The sequence below is a fragment of the Lycorma delicatula genome, chromosome 3 (assembly GCF_047948215.1).
Source record: "Lycorma delicatula isolate Av1 chromosome 3, ASM4794821v1, whole genome shotgun sequence".
Classification (NCBI taxonomy): Eukaryota; Metazoa; Arthropoda; class Insecta; order Hemiptera; family Fulgoridae; genus Lycorma; species Lycorma delicatula.
The window spans coordinates 186,078,569-186,096,102 of NC_134457.1; the positions used below are offsets into that span (position 1 = coordinate 186,078,569).

General features: G+C 30.3%; 1 protein-coding gene across 1 annotated transcript in view; it reads right to left on the reverse strand.

Annotated features, from left to right (window-relative positions):
- Polr3A (RNA polymerase III subunit A) overlaps positions 1-17,534 on the reverse strand; it is a 102,386-nt gene that overhangs the window by 15,814 nt on the left and 69,038 nt on the right. The window contains exons 17-21 of the mRNA XM_075361195.1: positions 15,362-15,470; positions 10,867-11,035; positions 8,815-8,972; positions 3,584-3,701; positions 689-818 (exon numbers count right to left, since the gene is read on the reverse strand). Coding sequence (XP_075217310.1) covers positions 689-818; positions 3,584-3,701; positions 8,815-8,972; positions 10,867-11,035; positions 15,362-15,470 — 684 coding nt within the window. The remainder of the gene's footprint in view (positions 1-688; positions 819-3,583; positions 3,702-8,814; positions 8,973-10,866; positions 11,036-15,361; positions 15,471-17,534) is intronic.

The following is a 17,534-nucleotide window of genomic DNA, read 5'->3' on the forward strand; positions in this document are numbered from 1 at the left end:
GTATATATATATATAACATTTATATAAGCAGTGAATCTTATTAATGATGCATCATCAACATAAAATATTCCTCTACACTGTTCAGTCACTGATAGTAGCATATTTATATGTATTAAAAACAGAACGCTTCAATTGGAGTATTGAACGCTTCAATACTCCAGCTAACATCTCAATAAAAAATGGATAGATAATTCCTTATCAATGCCAATCTTAGTTTATCTCTTTCTTATGTCGTATAAAAAACAATGAATAAAAGTACTTCAGAAAAATATGCTTTTGTAGTATAGTACACTTTAGATGCCGTCTGCTATAGCGAATCAACATTTAGTAGTGATTAACAAAGAAAGGTGTAAAAAAAAATCAATCTGTAGAACCACTAGTCTACAAGTTATTGAAAATGATATAATACTAAACAAATAAAAGACATTGGCGTCAGGGCAACTTAACTATAAAATGCTGATGTATAAATTTGTGCACATTAAAGTAAATTGGAAAAATCCATAAAACATACCTTATATATATTATTTTATCCCATATTGTACTACAAATTAGACTGCACCTCAATGTAGCATGCATCAATTGCAACTAACCATCAGCACAGATTCATGATAAATAAAGTTATTTAGAAATAAACATTTATCTAAAAGTTATCAAATTTATAACATAAAGAAATTATTAATCAAATTACCTCTCCAAGAGTTGTTTTCTCAATTCGTCCTTTGACTCTTCTGGCAAATTCAGGGTCAGTATCATTTTCAAGATGTGCTGTGATTATAGGTGTACTAATTGTTTTACTTGCATTGATTATTTCTTTTATCCTATATAAAAATAATCAATTTTTAGTAACTCAATAAAAGCATAAGAATTTGTTCAGTACATACACAAGGAGAACTTATTAGATGAAAAATAAAACATGCTGAAATTGCACAATATGCTTACAGAAACACATGTGATCACACACAACAAACATAAGTAAATGCCATTCATTCACTTTCATATGTTTATTGTAATTAGACTCACTGTAGGTGATTAGTAACCAGTACTATTTAATTTCAATAACATCATTAATGTTAATAGAAAAGGTTATGTCAAACAAAAGAGCTTTATCAAAATCAAGTTACACGTAAAATTCAGATACAAGAAATGGTAACAAATCACAAAACAGTGTACAGGTAAATTTCAAAGAGCACAATGAAAGCAAACACCAACACATTATTTTTTTATCCAAACTAAAGGTCACCATCAATGAAGTCATCAGAGTAACTAATAAACTCAGAAAATTATACACAATGCAAAAATTTATATTTAAAAAAATGTATATACACCTTCAGTTTCAAATAATTGACCAAATAGAATCACTTAATATATCAACTTAATTAAAACATATTAAAAGAACATCTGATTAAAAACATATGCAACTAAAAATCAAATACCTAAAGAACCATATTATATGTTTTAAAAAACAAAATTACAATGTATAAAAAAGAATTCTTTCTTATAAGTATAATTAAAATTGTTTGAAGGTAAGTAAAAAAAAAGTTAAATAAGACTCTCATGTTTTTTATGAGTGAAACAATTTTAACCATTAGATTTATGATTACAAAAAGGAATATGTAATTTTACAAAAGGAGGTCAAATGTAATTTCATAAGCTTTAAATAAAATAAGTGGGTAACCATAAAAAAAATATATAGTCTAATTTTCTGCAATGAGTTAAATGCAAGAGTTGAAATCTTTCATTTTTAGACAAGAATTGAATTTCATCGTTACAACTTTTGTGATGAAAATTTTAATTTAAAAAAAACATTATATACAGAGTGATTTAGTTGGAAAGGAAATCAATAATTTGGTAACTGATTCTAGAGCTTGAAATAAGTAAAAAGGTTATATGTCTGAAAACGCTTTGTTATAAAGTTACATCTAGAGAAAGATTTTGCCCGAATTCAGTATCTTATGTGAAATTAAACTTTGAAATCAATTGCTTTGTAAGCTTTGAAATTAATTTGAATACTACTTATTGCTGTCATAAAATTGTGGTTACTTGTTAATAATAAATGTTAGATGTTTTTGGCATAATTTTGACTGTTACAAGATAATTTTGAGAATAAAGTTATGATATGTTTGTTGTACTCTAAACTGTACCTACACTTTTCCAATCAAATCTGAATTTAATAAAGTGAAATTTCGATTTGAATTGTTTGTTTTGAAATAATGCTGCATCTCTTCACTCATGTAGAATATGCTGATATGATTTTTGTATATGGCTTTTGCAATGGAAGTGCTCCAGCTGCAATGTAAGAATACGGATGTTAAGTATCCTCGACAAGTAGTTCCAAATCGTAAAATATTTTTCAGAATTTTTAATCATTTTCGTGAGAATGGTACACTTCCCAGTATTCATGTTTCATATTAACATTAATCAGTACATGGTGATGAAAGGGAAAACATTCTTCAGGTGGTACAGCTTAGTCCTATAATGAGCACGTAAAGAATTTCTACACAACTCAACATTCCAAAAAGTACAGTATGGAGGACATGAGATGTGCACGAACTGCATCCTTATCATGCTCAACACCTTCAAAGCAAAGTTCAACACCTTCAGCTTGGTGACGAAGCCAGAAAACTGCAGTTTGTCAATTGGTAAACAATAATTACATTTAATTCTGTTATTATTATTTTTGAACAAATCTACTTTTACCCATACAGATACATTTCCTTTTTTCAAACTGTAGAATTGGTTCAGAGTGTTTTAACCAGCAAATTTTTCTGTTTTATGTTGAATATCATGAAAACTACAGGATATACTTCTGAGACTGGTTTTATTGACTTTTCAGGTCAAAAAATATAAGAAACCGTCAAGTTTATCCCTTACATAATGCCTTAAAAATTTCAGTGTTACCTCATTTCACTAGAGGAACTGAAATCAAGGCGAAATTTAAAAAAAAACAGTCAGCTGACAGCATAAAACAGTCAGTGATAAACACTTCATAAAAATAATGCACAATTTCAAAAAAAAAAATAAAAACATTTTCAGTTAGGAAAGTTCTACCTTATTAAAATTTATTTTTTATTATGAACAGTTATAGTTCATTGATTAAAGTGTGCCATAAAAAGCCCATTACAAAAAAAAAAATTAAGAGTTTAAGTCACACTGAAGGAAATTTCATCTATTTGAATGACTCATTACTTGATCCATTGTTTTGTGATGTAACTCATTGTTTTACACATTTGAGTAGGTACTAAAACTTTATTTTTACAACAGCATGTAGTTAAACCAACAACATTATAGAAAATTTTTATGAAATATAGACTTTAGCTATAGAAAATCAGATATAAACAAATAAGTTTACTAAAACAATACTAAAAAATGTATACTAACGAGTATGTTATATATTAAAATTATAATGATACAACACAACTTTAGGCAGCAATAACTTTAAAAATAATATAAGACTATTTTGAAAATGTAATCTGATTTAGCATGAAAAAATACTACATAAAACATCCACTTCTTTTCAGTTCCAAGTGTGTTTATGATTGTTAATAAAATACAGCATATAAAAGGAGTATTGAATTTAAAATACCTTGGTACACCTTGAGTTATGTTCATAGAAGCAACACCAGCAAAATGGAAAGTTTTTAATGTCATTTGTGTACCAGGTTCCCCAATACTCTGTGCTGCCAAGGCTCCAACAGCTGTCCCTGAAATATGAAAAAAAATTTACCTCACACTCAACACAAGGAAACTTATTTATTCTTTTAGTAAACTGCAAGATCAAATCAAATTATATTTTTAATTTTTTTTTAAGATCAAGATTAATTTTTCATCAAGTGGAAAATCCACAGCTTGGCCACAATTTGAACAAAATACCTTCTAGATAAAAAATATAAAGATCACTCCCCTTCCAAAGAAGTCAACAGAATTCTCTTATCTTGAAATAAAACTAATTTTAGGTAAATATTGAAGGATAGAACAGTAGAACTATCGGCAAATAAGTTGGCACAAAAAACTACTAGCACTGACCAAATATTTGGCATGGTACTAGGCCGACTGAAAACATTGTCAGTTTAATGTAGATGATATTTATAATCAAAAATACATACAATGCTATTTAATTAAAACTAGTTTAGTATCCCAATTAATATTGTTATATTAAAATACTTTAAATGATTATTTTTTCCACCCACTTTAATGCTGTAGCTCGCAAATTCCAAAGTCACTGTTGTCAGTATATTCTAAAGATCTCATGTCCGATTCTGAATTCACATTTATCACAAAATTGTCAATGTGCACAACATATAAATGTTCATCTTCAATGTATTTTTTTTCAACACTGACAACACGCTTGCAGAGATTGTTTCACTCAGCTTCAGACACTTTATGAAATTCCTCTTCTGCTAACTTAAGAATGTCTGACATGTTAAAAGTTGCATTTCTCTTAGCTATTTGCCCCTTCACTTAACTTCAAATCATTTCAATGGCATTTAAGTCAAGGTGATAAGGTGGCAGCCGTAGAACTTTATGACCATCATTTTCAAAAATGTCATCTATTAGAAATTTGTTTTTATTTTTATTTTTATCATATAACTCAGTCTTTGTCACGGTGGAGAACAGTTAATTTGTTGTTTGGCTAACCATTTTATCATTGCTTTTTAAAGACTTAGAATTTGGCTGCTTTTGTAGCAGAATGATATGATAAGATGCGTTATCTAATACAATGACCGACCGAGGTGGCAAGTTGGGAATACACTTCTCCTATAACCATTTCGTGTATTTTTTGGAATCCATCGATTAGTGACAATCTCCTTTCTTATTTGACTCATACATAAGTAAAGCATTGTTAATGAATCCTTTATTACAGCCAGCATGAACAATTATTAATAGTTAGCTCTTGAGATACTGGGTTTTCAGTCCCTCATGAAGGTTTGTTGTGTTTACCCATGATTTTGGTGTCTTTGATCTGTGTACACAATCGGTCTTTCTTCTTTGTGAAACAGGTTAATTTGATGAAGAAATTTCATTCTTTATATTTTAATGTCATGTCATTCTATCAGCATTATCCAGATGTATTCTGTTTTTTTTTTTCTATCTAAATCCCACTTTACATTAATATCTCCTTAAGATGTTTCATTCCTTTTGAAATTAATTTCACTTTCACAGGCTTTTTGCATAATTCTCTTCACAGTATGAATGCATTTTTCAGTTACGAAAAATGTATTTATTAAATGCCTTAAAAACATCTGTGTCAAACAAATCTAAATTGCACACAGCACTGGGTGATTTACAAGTTTTCTCGGCAAAACAAACACAGATGGCTTCTCAGTTTCATTTGATTTCCCTTCTGCTATAATTTTTTGGATCGTTCATTTTCATTTTAATGCTTTTTTCACTTGAACAACCATATTCAGCACTTCAGTTTTCCTCATTATTCTAGTTCCAGCATTGCTTTGTAAAAATAAATTATAAACATTGAATACAATTTCCAGTGGCTGACTATGAACTACTGTACCTTTTCCTCCTAACATAAGAATTTCAAAAAACAATAACTGTATTGAAAAATTAAAAATTTAAATGACTGAATTATGACAAAGACTTAAATGAAAACAACACACAACAAATAATAAAAATAAATCACTAACTGCTATTCACCTCATTAAGTAAAATATACACTGCACTAAATGTTTTTATAATAAACACTTCTAGAACATAATTATGAGGCATATTTATAAAGTAGGGGCTGTCAGCTTATATTTAAATATTGTGGGTCTTAACACAGTTTCATGCATGCAAGGCCATCTATCAGCTAATTAAAAATTCACTGCAGTTGTTGTTTTAATTTAGTAGTCATTTGCCTGCTGGTGAATGCAGATCGCTATGTCCGTGACAATTGTTTCTCCCTCCAGTTGTGAAGTGTGTGCTGTGATTCGATTTTTGTGTGCAAAAGGATCTTCAGCTGCTGAAATTCATTGGCAGTTGTGCCTAGTATATGGACCTACAGTAATGAGTGAAGGAAAAGTTAGACAATGGTGTTGAGACTTTAAAAATGGCTACACAAATGTGTATGATGAAGAGTGAAGTGGCAGACCAGTATTCAGACTGACAAAATCATTGAACTGAAAGCTGCTATGTGATTGGTGATTGAAGATTAGTGCTCTTGCTGAATTTCTGCATGTTGGACGCACTTCTATCTACAAGTCTGTCACAGAAAAGCTCGGATATCACAAATTGTGTGCAAGGTGGGTACCAAAAAATGCTCACCAATCAACACAAAGAGCAAAGAATGTGCAGTGGACAAGCGTTTTTGGACCACTATCGACAAGATAGAGACGAATTGTTTTCCCAGATTGTTACAGGCGACAAGACGTGGATATCCTACACAAATGCAGAATCAAAATAACAGTCAATGCAGTGGCAGCATTCAAGTTCCCCAAAATTGAAAAAGCTTAAGCAATCTCTGTACTTGAGTCAAAAAATGTTGGCTACCATTTTTGAGGACAAAAAGAGCATAATTTTACTTGATTTCATGGAACGTGGATCAGCAATTACAGCTGATGTGTACTGCAAAATGTTTACCAAACTGAGATGTGCAATCCAAAATTGGCGATGCTGCAAACTGTCCAGCATAATCCACTCCTACAACAATGCACATCCTCACACCGCTGCCTTAACCAAGAAGGAGATTCAAAATTTTCATTGGGTACTTTTTCTGACTACCAATTATGTGGAAAAGTGAAGTAAATATGAAGTAAACTAAAACTGTAAGTAAAACCTTTTCTCACGAGTTAATTTTTTTAATGACCAAATGGTCCTTACTTTATGAATATGCCTCGTACAAGTGATGTGTGACATATAATTCTTCACAGCACAATGATTAGAGTAGATTAAAAATAAGTAAATGAAATTCTTAGAATTGCGTGTTGTGTTTACAATTCATAAATACCCCATTAGTCATGTATGAGGTCTACTATTATTAGTTGCTGTACAACAGCCAGTAGGCCTAGATCACATCAATATATAATTTAGAGTCAAAGTTAAGTATTATATATGCTACAGCAAGTTTATCAAACCTACTTTTTATATATTACTATATCACAATATACAATTGGAAAATGACAACATTTTTAGTTTGCTTGTAACAGAGGCCGATGCATGCAAAATGCTAGTACACAGGGTTTTCAGTACCTGCACCAACATATGTGCTGATACATTTACAGTGTTTAATTTTTCTAATCGTTCAAGATCTTTCTTGCAAAAAACATTAAAGAAGAACTTCCAACTATTCTAAGTACAGAAGATTTTTCTACTTTATATATTAATCATTAATCATAAATTAAAACAAAAATTAATTAACTATGAAAATCCCCCTCCATTAAGTGAGTGCAGAACTCATCAATTATTTTCAATTATAATGTTTTCTAATAATTATTTTTATAAGGGTACAAAATCTTTTAAAAATAAATTTGGCTGCAAGAAGGATGTATGATGTACCAACCAGTGTGTCAAAGAATAATGCTATTCAGCTTGCACTTTGCCTGAGTCACTAATCTTTTTTTTAGGACAGAGATTTATCACAAAGTCTTGAAAATTACAGATAATTCCTAAATATAAGAAAAAAGAATCAAAAAATTATTCCAACAATTATTGACTAGTCTATTTGTAACCTACGAAATTAATTCAAACAGAGGTGATTTATAACAAATTTATGAATTTTTCCAAATTATAAATTATTTCACTTCCTGTCAGTATGACACAGATCGCAGCAAGTTATCGGGATAGCTTTAAATGATTTCTTTAGGTAGACTGTTTACTTCTTTGGGTGCATAAGTGTCATGAAGGCATTCTGTAACCTGTACAGTGAATTTAATTATGCAGATATATAGATTATCATGGATTGCTATTTTTCACAATACTTTGAACTGAACTGGTTTATATCCTATTTATCTGATGGTAAGCAGAAAGCTTGTGAAAAATGGTGCAAGACATTTCTCAGTTTGGAAAAACCGCAATTACAGAGTGCTAGAGAAATTTATAATAGACCCAATGTTCTTCTTAATAATAATTTCATTCACATTTGGCTTAGAAGTCCATTTATAATTTACATATGGAATTACTGTGTGGGGTAGTTCTTCTGGGAGTAAGAGAGAAATGTCCAAAATAAATAATTTATATAATAAGTAATTAGTTTAATAGAATATTACATAAATTACTATTATCATTAAAAAAACAACATTGCCGAGTCTAATCATACCAGAAGTTTTAACCTGCATTAATAATAACGATGATGATGATTTAAAAGAAATACTATAATTTAAATATAGCATCAGGAAATTAAACCTTATAGAGCAAAAACGTACAATGATTTCATCTGAAAGAAGCCATAGGAGAAATACCCATATAAGTAATACTATAGGTAGGGGTCAGCTTGCCAGAAGTCTTGAGGCCATTGAATTCTTCAAAATTTAAAAGGTGTATATAACAAGTGTTTTCAGGTAAAATAAAATAAATTTACAACTTTTGAAAAATTATCCAGATTTTTAATCAGTTTTTGTTAAAATAATAATAATAATGTATATCTATTTTAAGTTATTTGTATCCATGTTCATTTTAAGATAATCACACAAAATCTACCAATTCTGTCACAACTTAATTTGCAAAAGAAATATAATTACATAAATAAAATAATAGCTTAATCTTTATACATTTCCCACTACAAATCTTGGAATTTCAGTGCCACTGATTTCATATAAAAATTTATTAAAAAGCCATAAAAGGGAAAACAATCAAAAGATAAAATTACCTGATTAAGATAATTACCTGGTTCTATTTTAGCATGCATGTATTTATCACGACATGTATGGAAAAATTGTATCAACTGCGATATTGTCACCCTTTCCAATTCTTTAATAACTGGTATATCACCTCTACCTTCTGTTAACCATGCTATCTTTCTTGCAACACCTTCCATAAATTTTCTATAAAATATTTATAAAAAAAAATTTTTAATTATTGTAAACATATAAAAAACAATATAACAATTAAAGCTATTAAAAAATGTTAATATTAAAAAAAAATATCTTAATATTACATATTAATTCAATATGCTATGTTGTTGAAAGTTTTAAGAAAACAAAAAAAAAGTCTAAAAATAAAAATTAATAACTACCAACAGTTTATTAATCCTTAACATGATGGACTTCAAAGGTGGCAAATTAAGGTAGTGTAGGTTAAAAACCAGCTTATAGATAAAAAAACAAGAAAAGAAATTCTAAAGAAGCAATGTGACCAGACTGCTAATGAGAATGGCTAACATGTACAGACAAAATCAGTGACTGTCATATAAAGAAATTATAAGAGAGTCTATCATAAAAATTCTCTAAGTGACAAAGCACACATCACTGGTGTGAACAGTTTTTGGAAACCAAAAGCATTTTGAAAAGACAGTCACCAGGTAGGCCTAAAACAAATACTGAGAACACAAAGAATTTGACTCTTTTTCCAAGAAATTCCAAAAATATCAGCATAGTGTTAGTCATCAACTAAAAATTCCTAAAACAGCTGTCCATGATGTTCATAAATGACTGAAACTTCTTGCTCCATGAATTAAACCTAACAATCATCCACAAAGAGTTCAATTTGTAAAAACCATGAAATGAAAAACCAAGTTAAGAATTCATTTTTACTGATGAAAGCTATCTGCAGAGCATTCTATTTTCTACTGAAGCAACAATTCATGTTTATGGGAGTTGTGAATCACCGTAATTGTGGAGTATGCGATTCAGAAAATCAATATAAATTGGTGGAATTAATCCACAAGTACCTGAAAGTAAATGTCTGGTGTGATATCATACACAATCAAATTTTTGGGCCATATTGTTTTCCATAACAGACTATTATGGACATAGTATACTCGGACATGTTAGACAACTTTAGATTGAAAATATGGAGGGCCAATTTTCCAACAGGATAGAGCCCCTCCAAATCATGTGAAATTGTGCGGATTGTGCTCAACAACAGGTTCTCAGATGGCTGGGTAGGCAGAGAAGCTCCGATCACTTGGCTACCACAAAGTCCTGACTTGACGCTGACAGATGTTTTCTTTTGAGACCACATAAAAAACATCTTATATCAGCAAAAAATATAGTCAATTGACTATCTGTTCTAAAGAAGAATGTAGAAGCAATTCCTGCAGATATGCTCACCAGAGTGTAAAAAGAGATGGTTTATTAATTTGACATCTGCAGGGCTGTAAACATGTTAATATTGAGTTACATTAAAAGTTGAAAAAATTTTAGACTTTGTACTTTCATATAATAAAACACATAGATCGGTAATGTACATGTGTCTAAAACATAATAAATTTAATTTAAAACCATAAAGCTTTATTTGGATATCCAGTATTTCTTCATTTAAAGAATATTCTGCTTAAAGTTATGTGGAAAAAACTTACAATGGCATTTTTTCTTTTATTCAAAAGAAAAAAAATTATTAAAATTTGATCTGGTTAATGGAGAGGAAATCTTGAATTATACTAAACCAAATTTTACATACAGACCAAGTGAATAACTTCCTCCTTTCATGGAAGTTTGTTAAAAAATGTTCAAAGCAAAATAATTATTCAAAGTTAAAATAAAATATTAAATGATAGTTAATGTTTATTAAAAATAATTTTCCAAATATAATACTACAAATAATTGTACCAAAAATTATTAAACAAAGATGAAAAATACCCATAAATTAGCAATCTAACAATATTTATGATTTCAGAAACTTTCTTTTTTTACTCAACAAACACAACAAATAACTTCAAAATATCAGAGATTTAACAGTAATAAATAATTACTGAAACAAATTAAACAACGAACTTACTTTAACTGATCCCGAAATTCTTGGCTACAACAATCAAAGTCGTCTGATTTATATAACTCATTGGTAGCATGTAGTACTTCACTACCTGATAAAGGTGGTTCATCTCTGCTAGGATAACGTGCTCTTACATTTTCCCACACTCGTTTTAATTCAACCGGACATCCATTACCTAGTTAAAACAAGTAAAACTACAAACATTTTCAAATTTTTAGTCAACTTTCAGATAGTAATGGTTCATGTTTAAGTAAATCTGATTGTTATGTTTTATAGTGAGTTAAATACGAATTTTCTTTAAATGACTCTAGTAAATATACATGGTCCTAACCTTATCAATCTTAGATTTTTAGAGCTCTTAAAACATTCATTGTTTTAGCAAATTTCCAAAGAATTTGGAAATTGCTACTGTGCCTGGTCATGTTTTATATATATATATATATATATATATATATATATGTGTGTGTGTGTGTGTGTGTGTGTGTGTGTGTGTGTACAGGATTCTTTAATCGCCCTACCATACGCAAATCTTAACTGATTTTGACGAACTTGGTGGGGAGATGTAAACCTATTGGGAATAGAGCCTTACTGATCTTCAAATGAATCAGTTCACCGGAACCAGATTTAGCCAAAAACAGGGGTTTTGGGTACATTTTCAGCTTTTTTTGTTCTTCTGGGCACATTTTTAACAGATTTTGATGAAACTTGGTAGAATGATGTAAACCTAGTAGAAATACAACCCTGTTGATTTTCAAACAAATTGGTTCACAGAAACCAAATTTAGAGGCAAAAAATGCGGTTTTTGAGTACACTTTCAAGGTTAACTAAAACTCGAAAATCTGCCTTTCTGACACTCTTACTGCGACAGGTTTTTTTACCTACATTTCTGTTAAAAGGATATTTATTTCTTTAAGGTCACATACACCCAAGTTTCTTTATCAAACAACTGAAAATTTTAATAAAATTTTTTATTAGTTAAATTTAATATGACAAATTTAATTTTAATTTAAAATTTAATTCTATATTTTTAAGAACTGCTGTCCATCTACTCTACAACCTGTTCTTATATATATATAATTTTTATAAACAAGAAAATTATATATATTAGAAGAAAGGAAGAATACTCATTTACACAAACTTATAACTGTAGGTATTGCACATCTTGTCTGTGTTGCATTAGCATATATCAGACATGGACAACCTTTTCTAGGACGTGAGCCAAATTATCATTCAGTCTCCAAGTCAAGGGCTGGACCACATTATTAAATGTGAATTATGAAATAAATAATCATTAAAACAAATGTTTACTTCATATTTCAATTATTTTTAATATAATGCTCTGGTAAAAAACTATACATAAATTTTATAATATAATTAACGGCATAATTTAATTAAAGATGGCCTTGTAATTAAATTACGACTATCATTATTGATAATAATATTACTTAAGGATAATTGTACAGAATTTTCAAGGTTTTTATCCATTATTCTTATCTGAATTTTTTATTTATGTTATTTCATCCTTGAAAACAACTGTTCACACATATATGTGCTGCCAAAAAGACAAAAGATTTTTCTTGAAAGACATATAAATTTGTATATTTTTCTTCCACTTCCATCAAATAAAATTTATGAAAATTCTTCAAAGCAATGTTGTTAAATTGTGATTTTAGGAAATTCTTTACGGAAAAAAGCTACACCCTCACATTTTCTGCCCTCAGTTTGATACACACATCTTTCAGACGTATCGATGTATCCGTGAAAGGGCAAATCATCCTGGGGATGGAGGTGACACATTATTAAAGGATTTACTTCCTTTATAAGGATTTCAATATCCTCACAGTGGGAATGGAGACCGCAAACATTCAACTGAATAGTATTTGTAGCCATAGCAAAAACATATTTCCTTTTATATATAGAAATTCTGTGAGCATACTATTTATCAAATACATTCCAGTTTTTCTTTTTTGTTTTTAAGATCTTTAAGAAGTGCTTCACTTCTTCAGGCGGTTCATTTACCACCATAACCTCATAGAAATCTCATGATGGCGTAGAGGATCTGGAAGCCGGGAGAATGGTGGTGCCATTCTAGGCGATGATGTTTTATTAGATCCCTTCACAGGGATCTTGGTTGTTTGCTGCGTAATTGGTGCAGCAGGTGGTGCACCAATGACTGTGGTAGTGTAATGACTGTCATTGAGTTAGATATACCACCATCAGTTTTTATGGTAGAAGTTACCTTCTTAGTGGAGTTCAATGCTGTAATTTCAGCTGATAAGGTCTTTACTTGTTCTGACAAGACTTGGACCAATTTGGTCACTTCTTTACATGATGTGCACTTGTTTTACTTTTGTACATTGTTGGAAAGAGCCTGAACAAAGCTAACATTGGGCTGCACAGGATTCCTCATGTTGAGGGATTTTCTGTATTCCTGATGAGCCACAGGAAATAACACTTTCTGTTCAGTAATAATTCTTATTATCGCCTGTTCTTCCTTATAAATGGACATTCTCAAGATCTTGCCAAGTGAGAATGTTACAATTAACACATTTTTCAACTTCAGTACATGCGCTGCCATCATGTCCTGCACAACTGCAATGTGTAAAAACCTGTTCCTTAATGCAATCAATTTTAGTGCAGCCAAAACCCTAACACTGAAAGCAGCATCTGGTATTTGGTTTGTACGATCACATACGGACAGAGAGGTAGCCTATTTTTATTCATTCAGGGAGGACAGTCCCTGAATACTACAATCAGTGAAGATTCAGAACGTTAGACCAGAAAACATTATAATGAATGTGTTGGTATATCAGCACCATTCTCCTTCCTCATTATCCTCTGAAAAGAAGTGACTGACTGCAGGGACAGTTCCTCTCCTATCTCTGATGGTTTAATACCAGCAAAGTCACAACAAAAGATAACCCCCTTGAAATTTAACTATTGTCCCTGGAATTTAAGTATTCCAGGTATGGTTCCTCCACCACCACCACCACCACCACTACCTCGCTCATCCCTATGGATCTAAGGGCCAGCAGCTTCGTACTGTTCATCATCAGTAACCTCAATGAATAAGGCAGCACTCCTAAGTGTTTTTAACTGATTTTGCAGATCCATACACTGACACTTAGTTATTAAGAAAGGTGAAACCTTTGTTAACAATTTACCTTCTTTCTTATACTTCACAACCGTAAAACATATTATTGATGTTTTAGCATTCACTATGTTATTTCTCTTATCATCATCACCAAACACATCCTCAACTGACAATGTCAATCAAAGTCCCTTTAAACTACCAGGTTTGCTGGTTTTTTCAACTGGACCAACAACCATCAAAGAAGTTTTTAAAGGAACAGACATATTGGTTCCTTGACTATATATGACTACATAAGACTATATATATATATATATATATATAATATAGTGAATATATATATATATATATATATAGTGAAAAGATTCACTATATATATATATATATATATATATATATATATATATATATATATATATAGTGTAAAGTGTTCTGCAGCTCTGTGTGTAGTGGAAGAAAATCTGCAGATGTCAACCCTGAAACATGCCACTACACTAGACAAAGTGACAAAGAGACCATGGAGGGAGAAAACATGGTGAGTTCTGCACAGATTATATGACATCAACTAAATGTGAGTTAGAATACACCACCATAAATTAGACAAACTTCACTGAAAAAGATTCAAAAGAAGTAGGGAGCCAGATTCAGCCAACACTGTAGGAAGTTACCAAAAACATACTGGCAACTTTTATACATAATAGCTGGTGGTAGCATGGATGAAACCAGCCTTCAAGATAAAATATAATATAATCTTTCTTTCACTCACCATCAATATATTTTACTGCTAGTAGCTGTATCTACTAATATACAAAACAAACTGCTAAACCAGCTGTTTAGAGAAATAGTCTTGTCTATTTTTAAACCTAATGTCATTACTGATATAAAATTTTGCCATGACAAAAAAAAATTTTATATGTTCTGTCATAAATGGCAATAAGTGAATTCTAATTAATTATTTATTATTATGAATATATAAACTTCCATAAAGAGAAACATGTATTAATTGTACTACATATAATTTGCTCTTTATTAAATTTGGATGGGTAAACTTAATTAAAGAATTTTTTTTTGACCATTTAAATAGCATGCCTGCATATGTTTGTTCATGCACTGTAAAACAAAGAGAATCTCACATACATTAATTTTATAATTGCTATTCAAAGAGATTGGAAGTACAGATTTCCATATCTATCACAAGTAATCCCTTACTCAGCTGATAATATTACTATCATAATTACGTTTCTTCTAAATAAAAAACATAATCTCAGGAAGAGGAAAAAATTGTAAAATATAATATTTTAAAATTTAGAATAAAATGAACGGTCTTAAAATTTTATGACAGTGGTTTCTAAGAACTATCTAAAAATTCAAACCTACAAACCTTAACTAAACCTAGACTAAATTACAAACCTTCCATATAAGTTGGGTCAAGTCCATCTCCTCCATACAAAAACTGGACAATATCACCGCAAGAATTACGAACAGTCACATCATAATTAAGACATAGATCTTCTAAAGACTAAATGAATAACAGAAACATTAATTAATATGAATAAATTTAATACTAACAAATCAAAAAATGGTCAGAACAATAATGACAGAGTAAAACTAAAAATAGAATACGTAAATAACATATAGTAAGCTCAAAAATTATATTTTAAAAAAATCTTTGCTTATAAGATCATAAAATAACAAACAAATTTATAAAACAAAAGCAACTAGAAGTTAAGTTATGTGTTTTAAAAAAAAAATACAAAAGAATTTCTTCAAACAAGCATATTACATGCCATAATCTTAACAGTTGTTAAGAAATCCAACAAGAGAACCAATTACTTCTGAATATGGCATTCTTGAGAAAATGGTTATCAAAGAATAAAAATCACGTAAAGAGTAAAAAATCTTGTTTCTCATATTCAGTGAGAAACAAGATTAACAAGCCAAATATGGAGTGTTTATAAAAGAACTCCTTGGTTCCAAAAAATCATAAAGAAATAATGGAATCAGTTAAAAGAACTGGTTTTCATATTTATGTTCATTATATTAATAAGTTTTTCATCACAAATATTTCTTGTGGTTGACACCACTATGTGACATTCACTTTGTATCAGGTTAGCAGTCTTATTCTCAGACATGACAACATTGAAGGAAGTTCAATGCGTGATTTGGCTTACTGATACAAGATCAGTTATCACAGTTCAACATATTATCGATGTGAAATGGCATTGCTATGCCTACAAATAAAACAATACTCCAGTGGTTTATTCATTTTAAGGAAATAAAGTGTCTTAAAGGGGAAGTCATCAGGCCTCCCCTTTAAGACACTGCCCATCTGAACAAAATGTGGAATGGATTCAAGCATCTTGCACACATTGCCAGAAAGTAATTAGCAGGACACAGTAGAGTTAAGAATTACTAAATCTGCAGTGTACAAAGTGGTGTACAAATTATTGTAAACTGAAGCAGTCACATTCAGTTGTTCTTTTGCTGCGAGCGTATCATATGGTGCAGATAAAATATTTTATTTTACATGTCCTGTGTAATTCATTCAATAGCGATTTAATTATGATTTTATGAAAAACATTAACTATAGTGTAAAAGGCACACATTATCGGGTAGTTAGAGAATGGTGAAACTAATAAGAACATTACGCTAAAATTATGTGTGAAAAAATTAAGAAAAATTTTGAAACAAATTCTATGAAATCAAAACAATTATGCCCAAGCCAATATATGATGTACACCAAGCACTGTTAAAATGGTTTAAATACCAGAGGACTAGTAATATCCCTATTACTGGCCCTATGTTGCAAGCTAAGGTGAACAATTTTCTGAAAAATTTGGTAAAGTACATGAAATGGTAATTTGGTATATATGAAATGTATCCAAGCTGAAATAACTTCAACTTGGATACAATGGTTTCATCAGCGTCATGATATTGTGTCAGGGAGAATAAATAGTGAGACCACAGCACTTCCAACTGATGTATCAGAAAACTGGCTAGAAACAAAGTGGTCAAAATTAAAAGAGGGCTATTCAGATGAAAAAATCTATAAAGCTGATATGCTGATGAATCCAGTCTTTTTTTTTAAACTGATGCCAGAAAGAATCCTTTGGTTTAATGGTGATTTGTTCAGGTGGAAAATTATCAGAAGAAAGACTAACAGTACTTACTGCTACAAATATGACTGGAACTGACAACAAAAAACTTCTAGTTTTTAGTGCTTTAAAAAGCAATAAATCTCGATGTTTTAAAAATTTGAAATCACTTCTGTTATATACAAAAGTAACAAGAAAGCTTGGATGACAAGTGATATCTTTACATCTTGGTTACAAAAATGGGACCATCAATAAAAGATTGAAAATTACAAAATACTACTACTCACTGGTAACTGTCCGGCTCATCCATACACTGAAAATCTTTTGTATATAATGCTAGCGTTCTTACCACTAAAAACAACAGCAGTCTTACAACCCTTACATCAAGGCATGATCACGTCGGTAAAACTCCACTACAAAAAACACTTAATTTTACAAATGATACAGAATTTGGATCAAAAAACGGAAACATAAATAACTATTCTGGA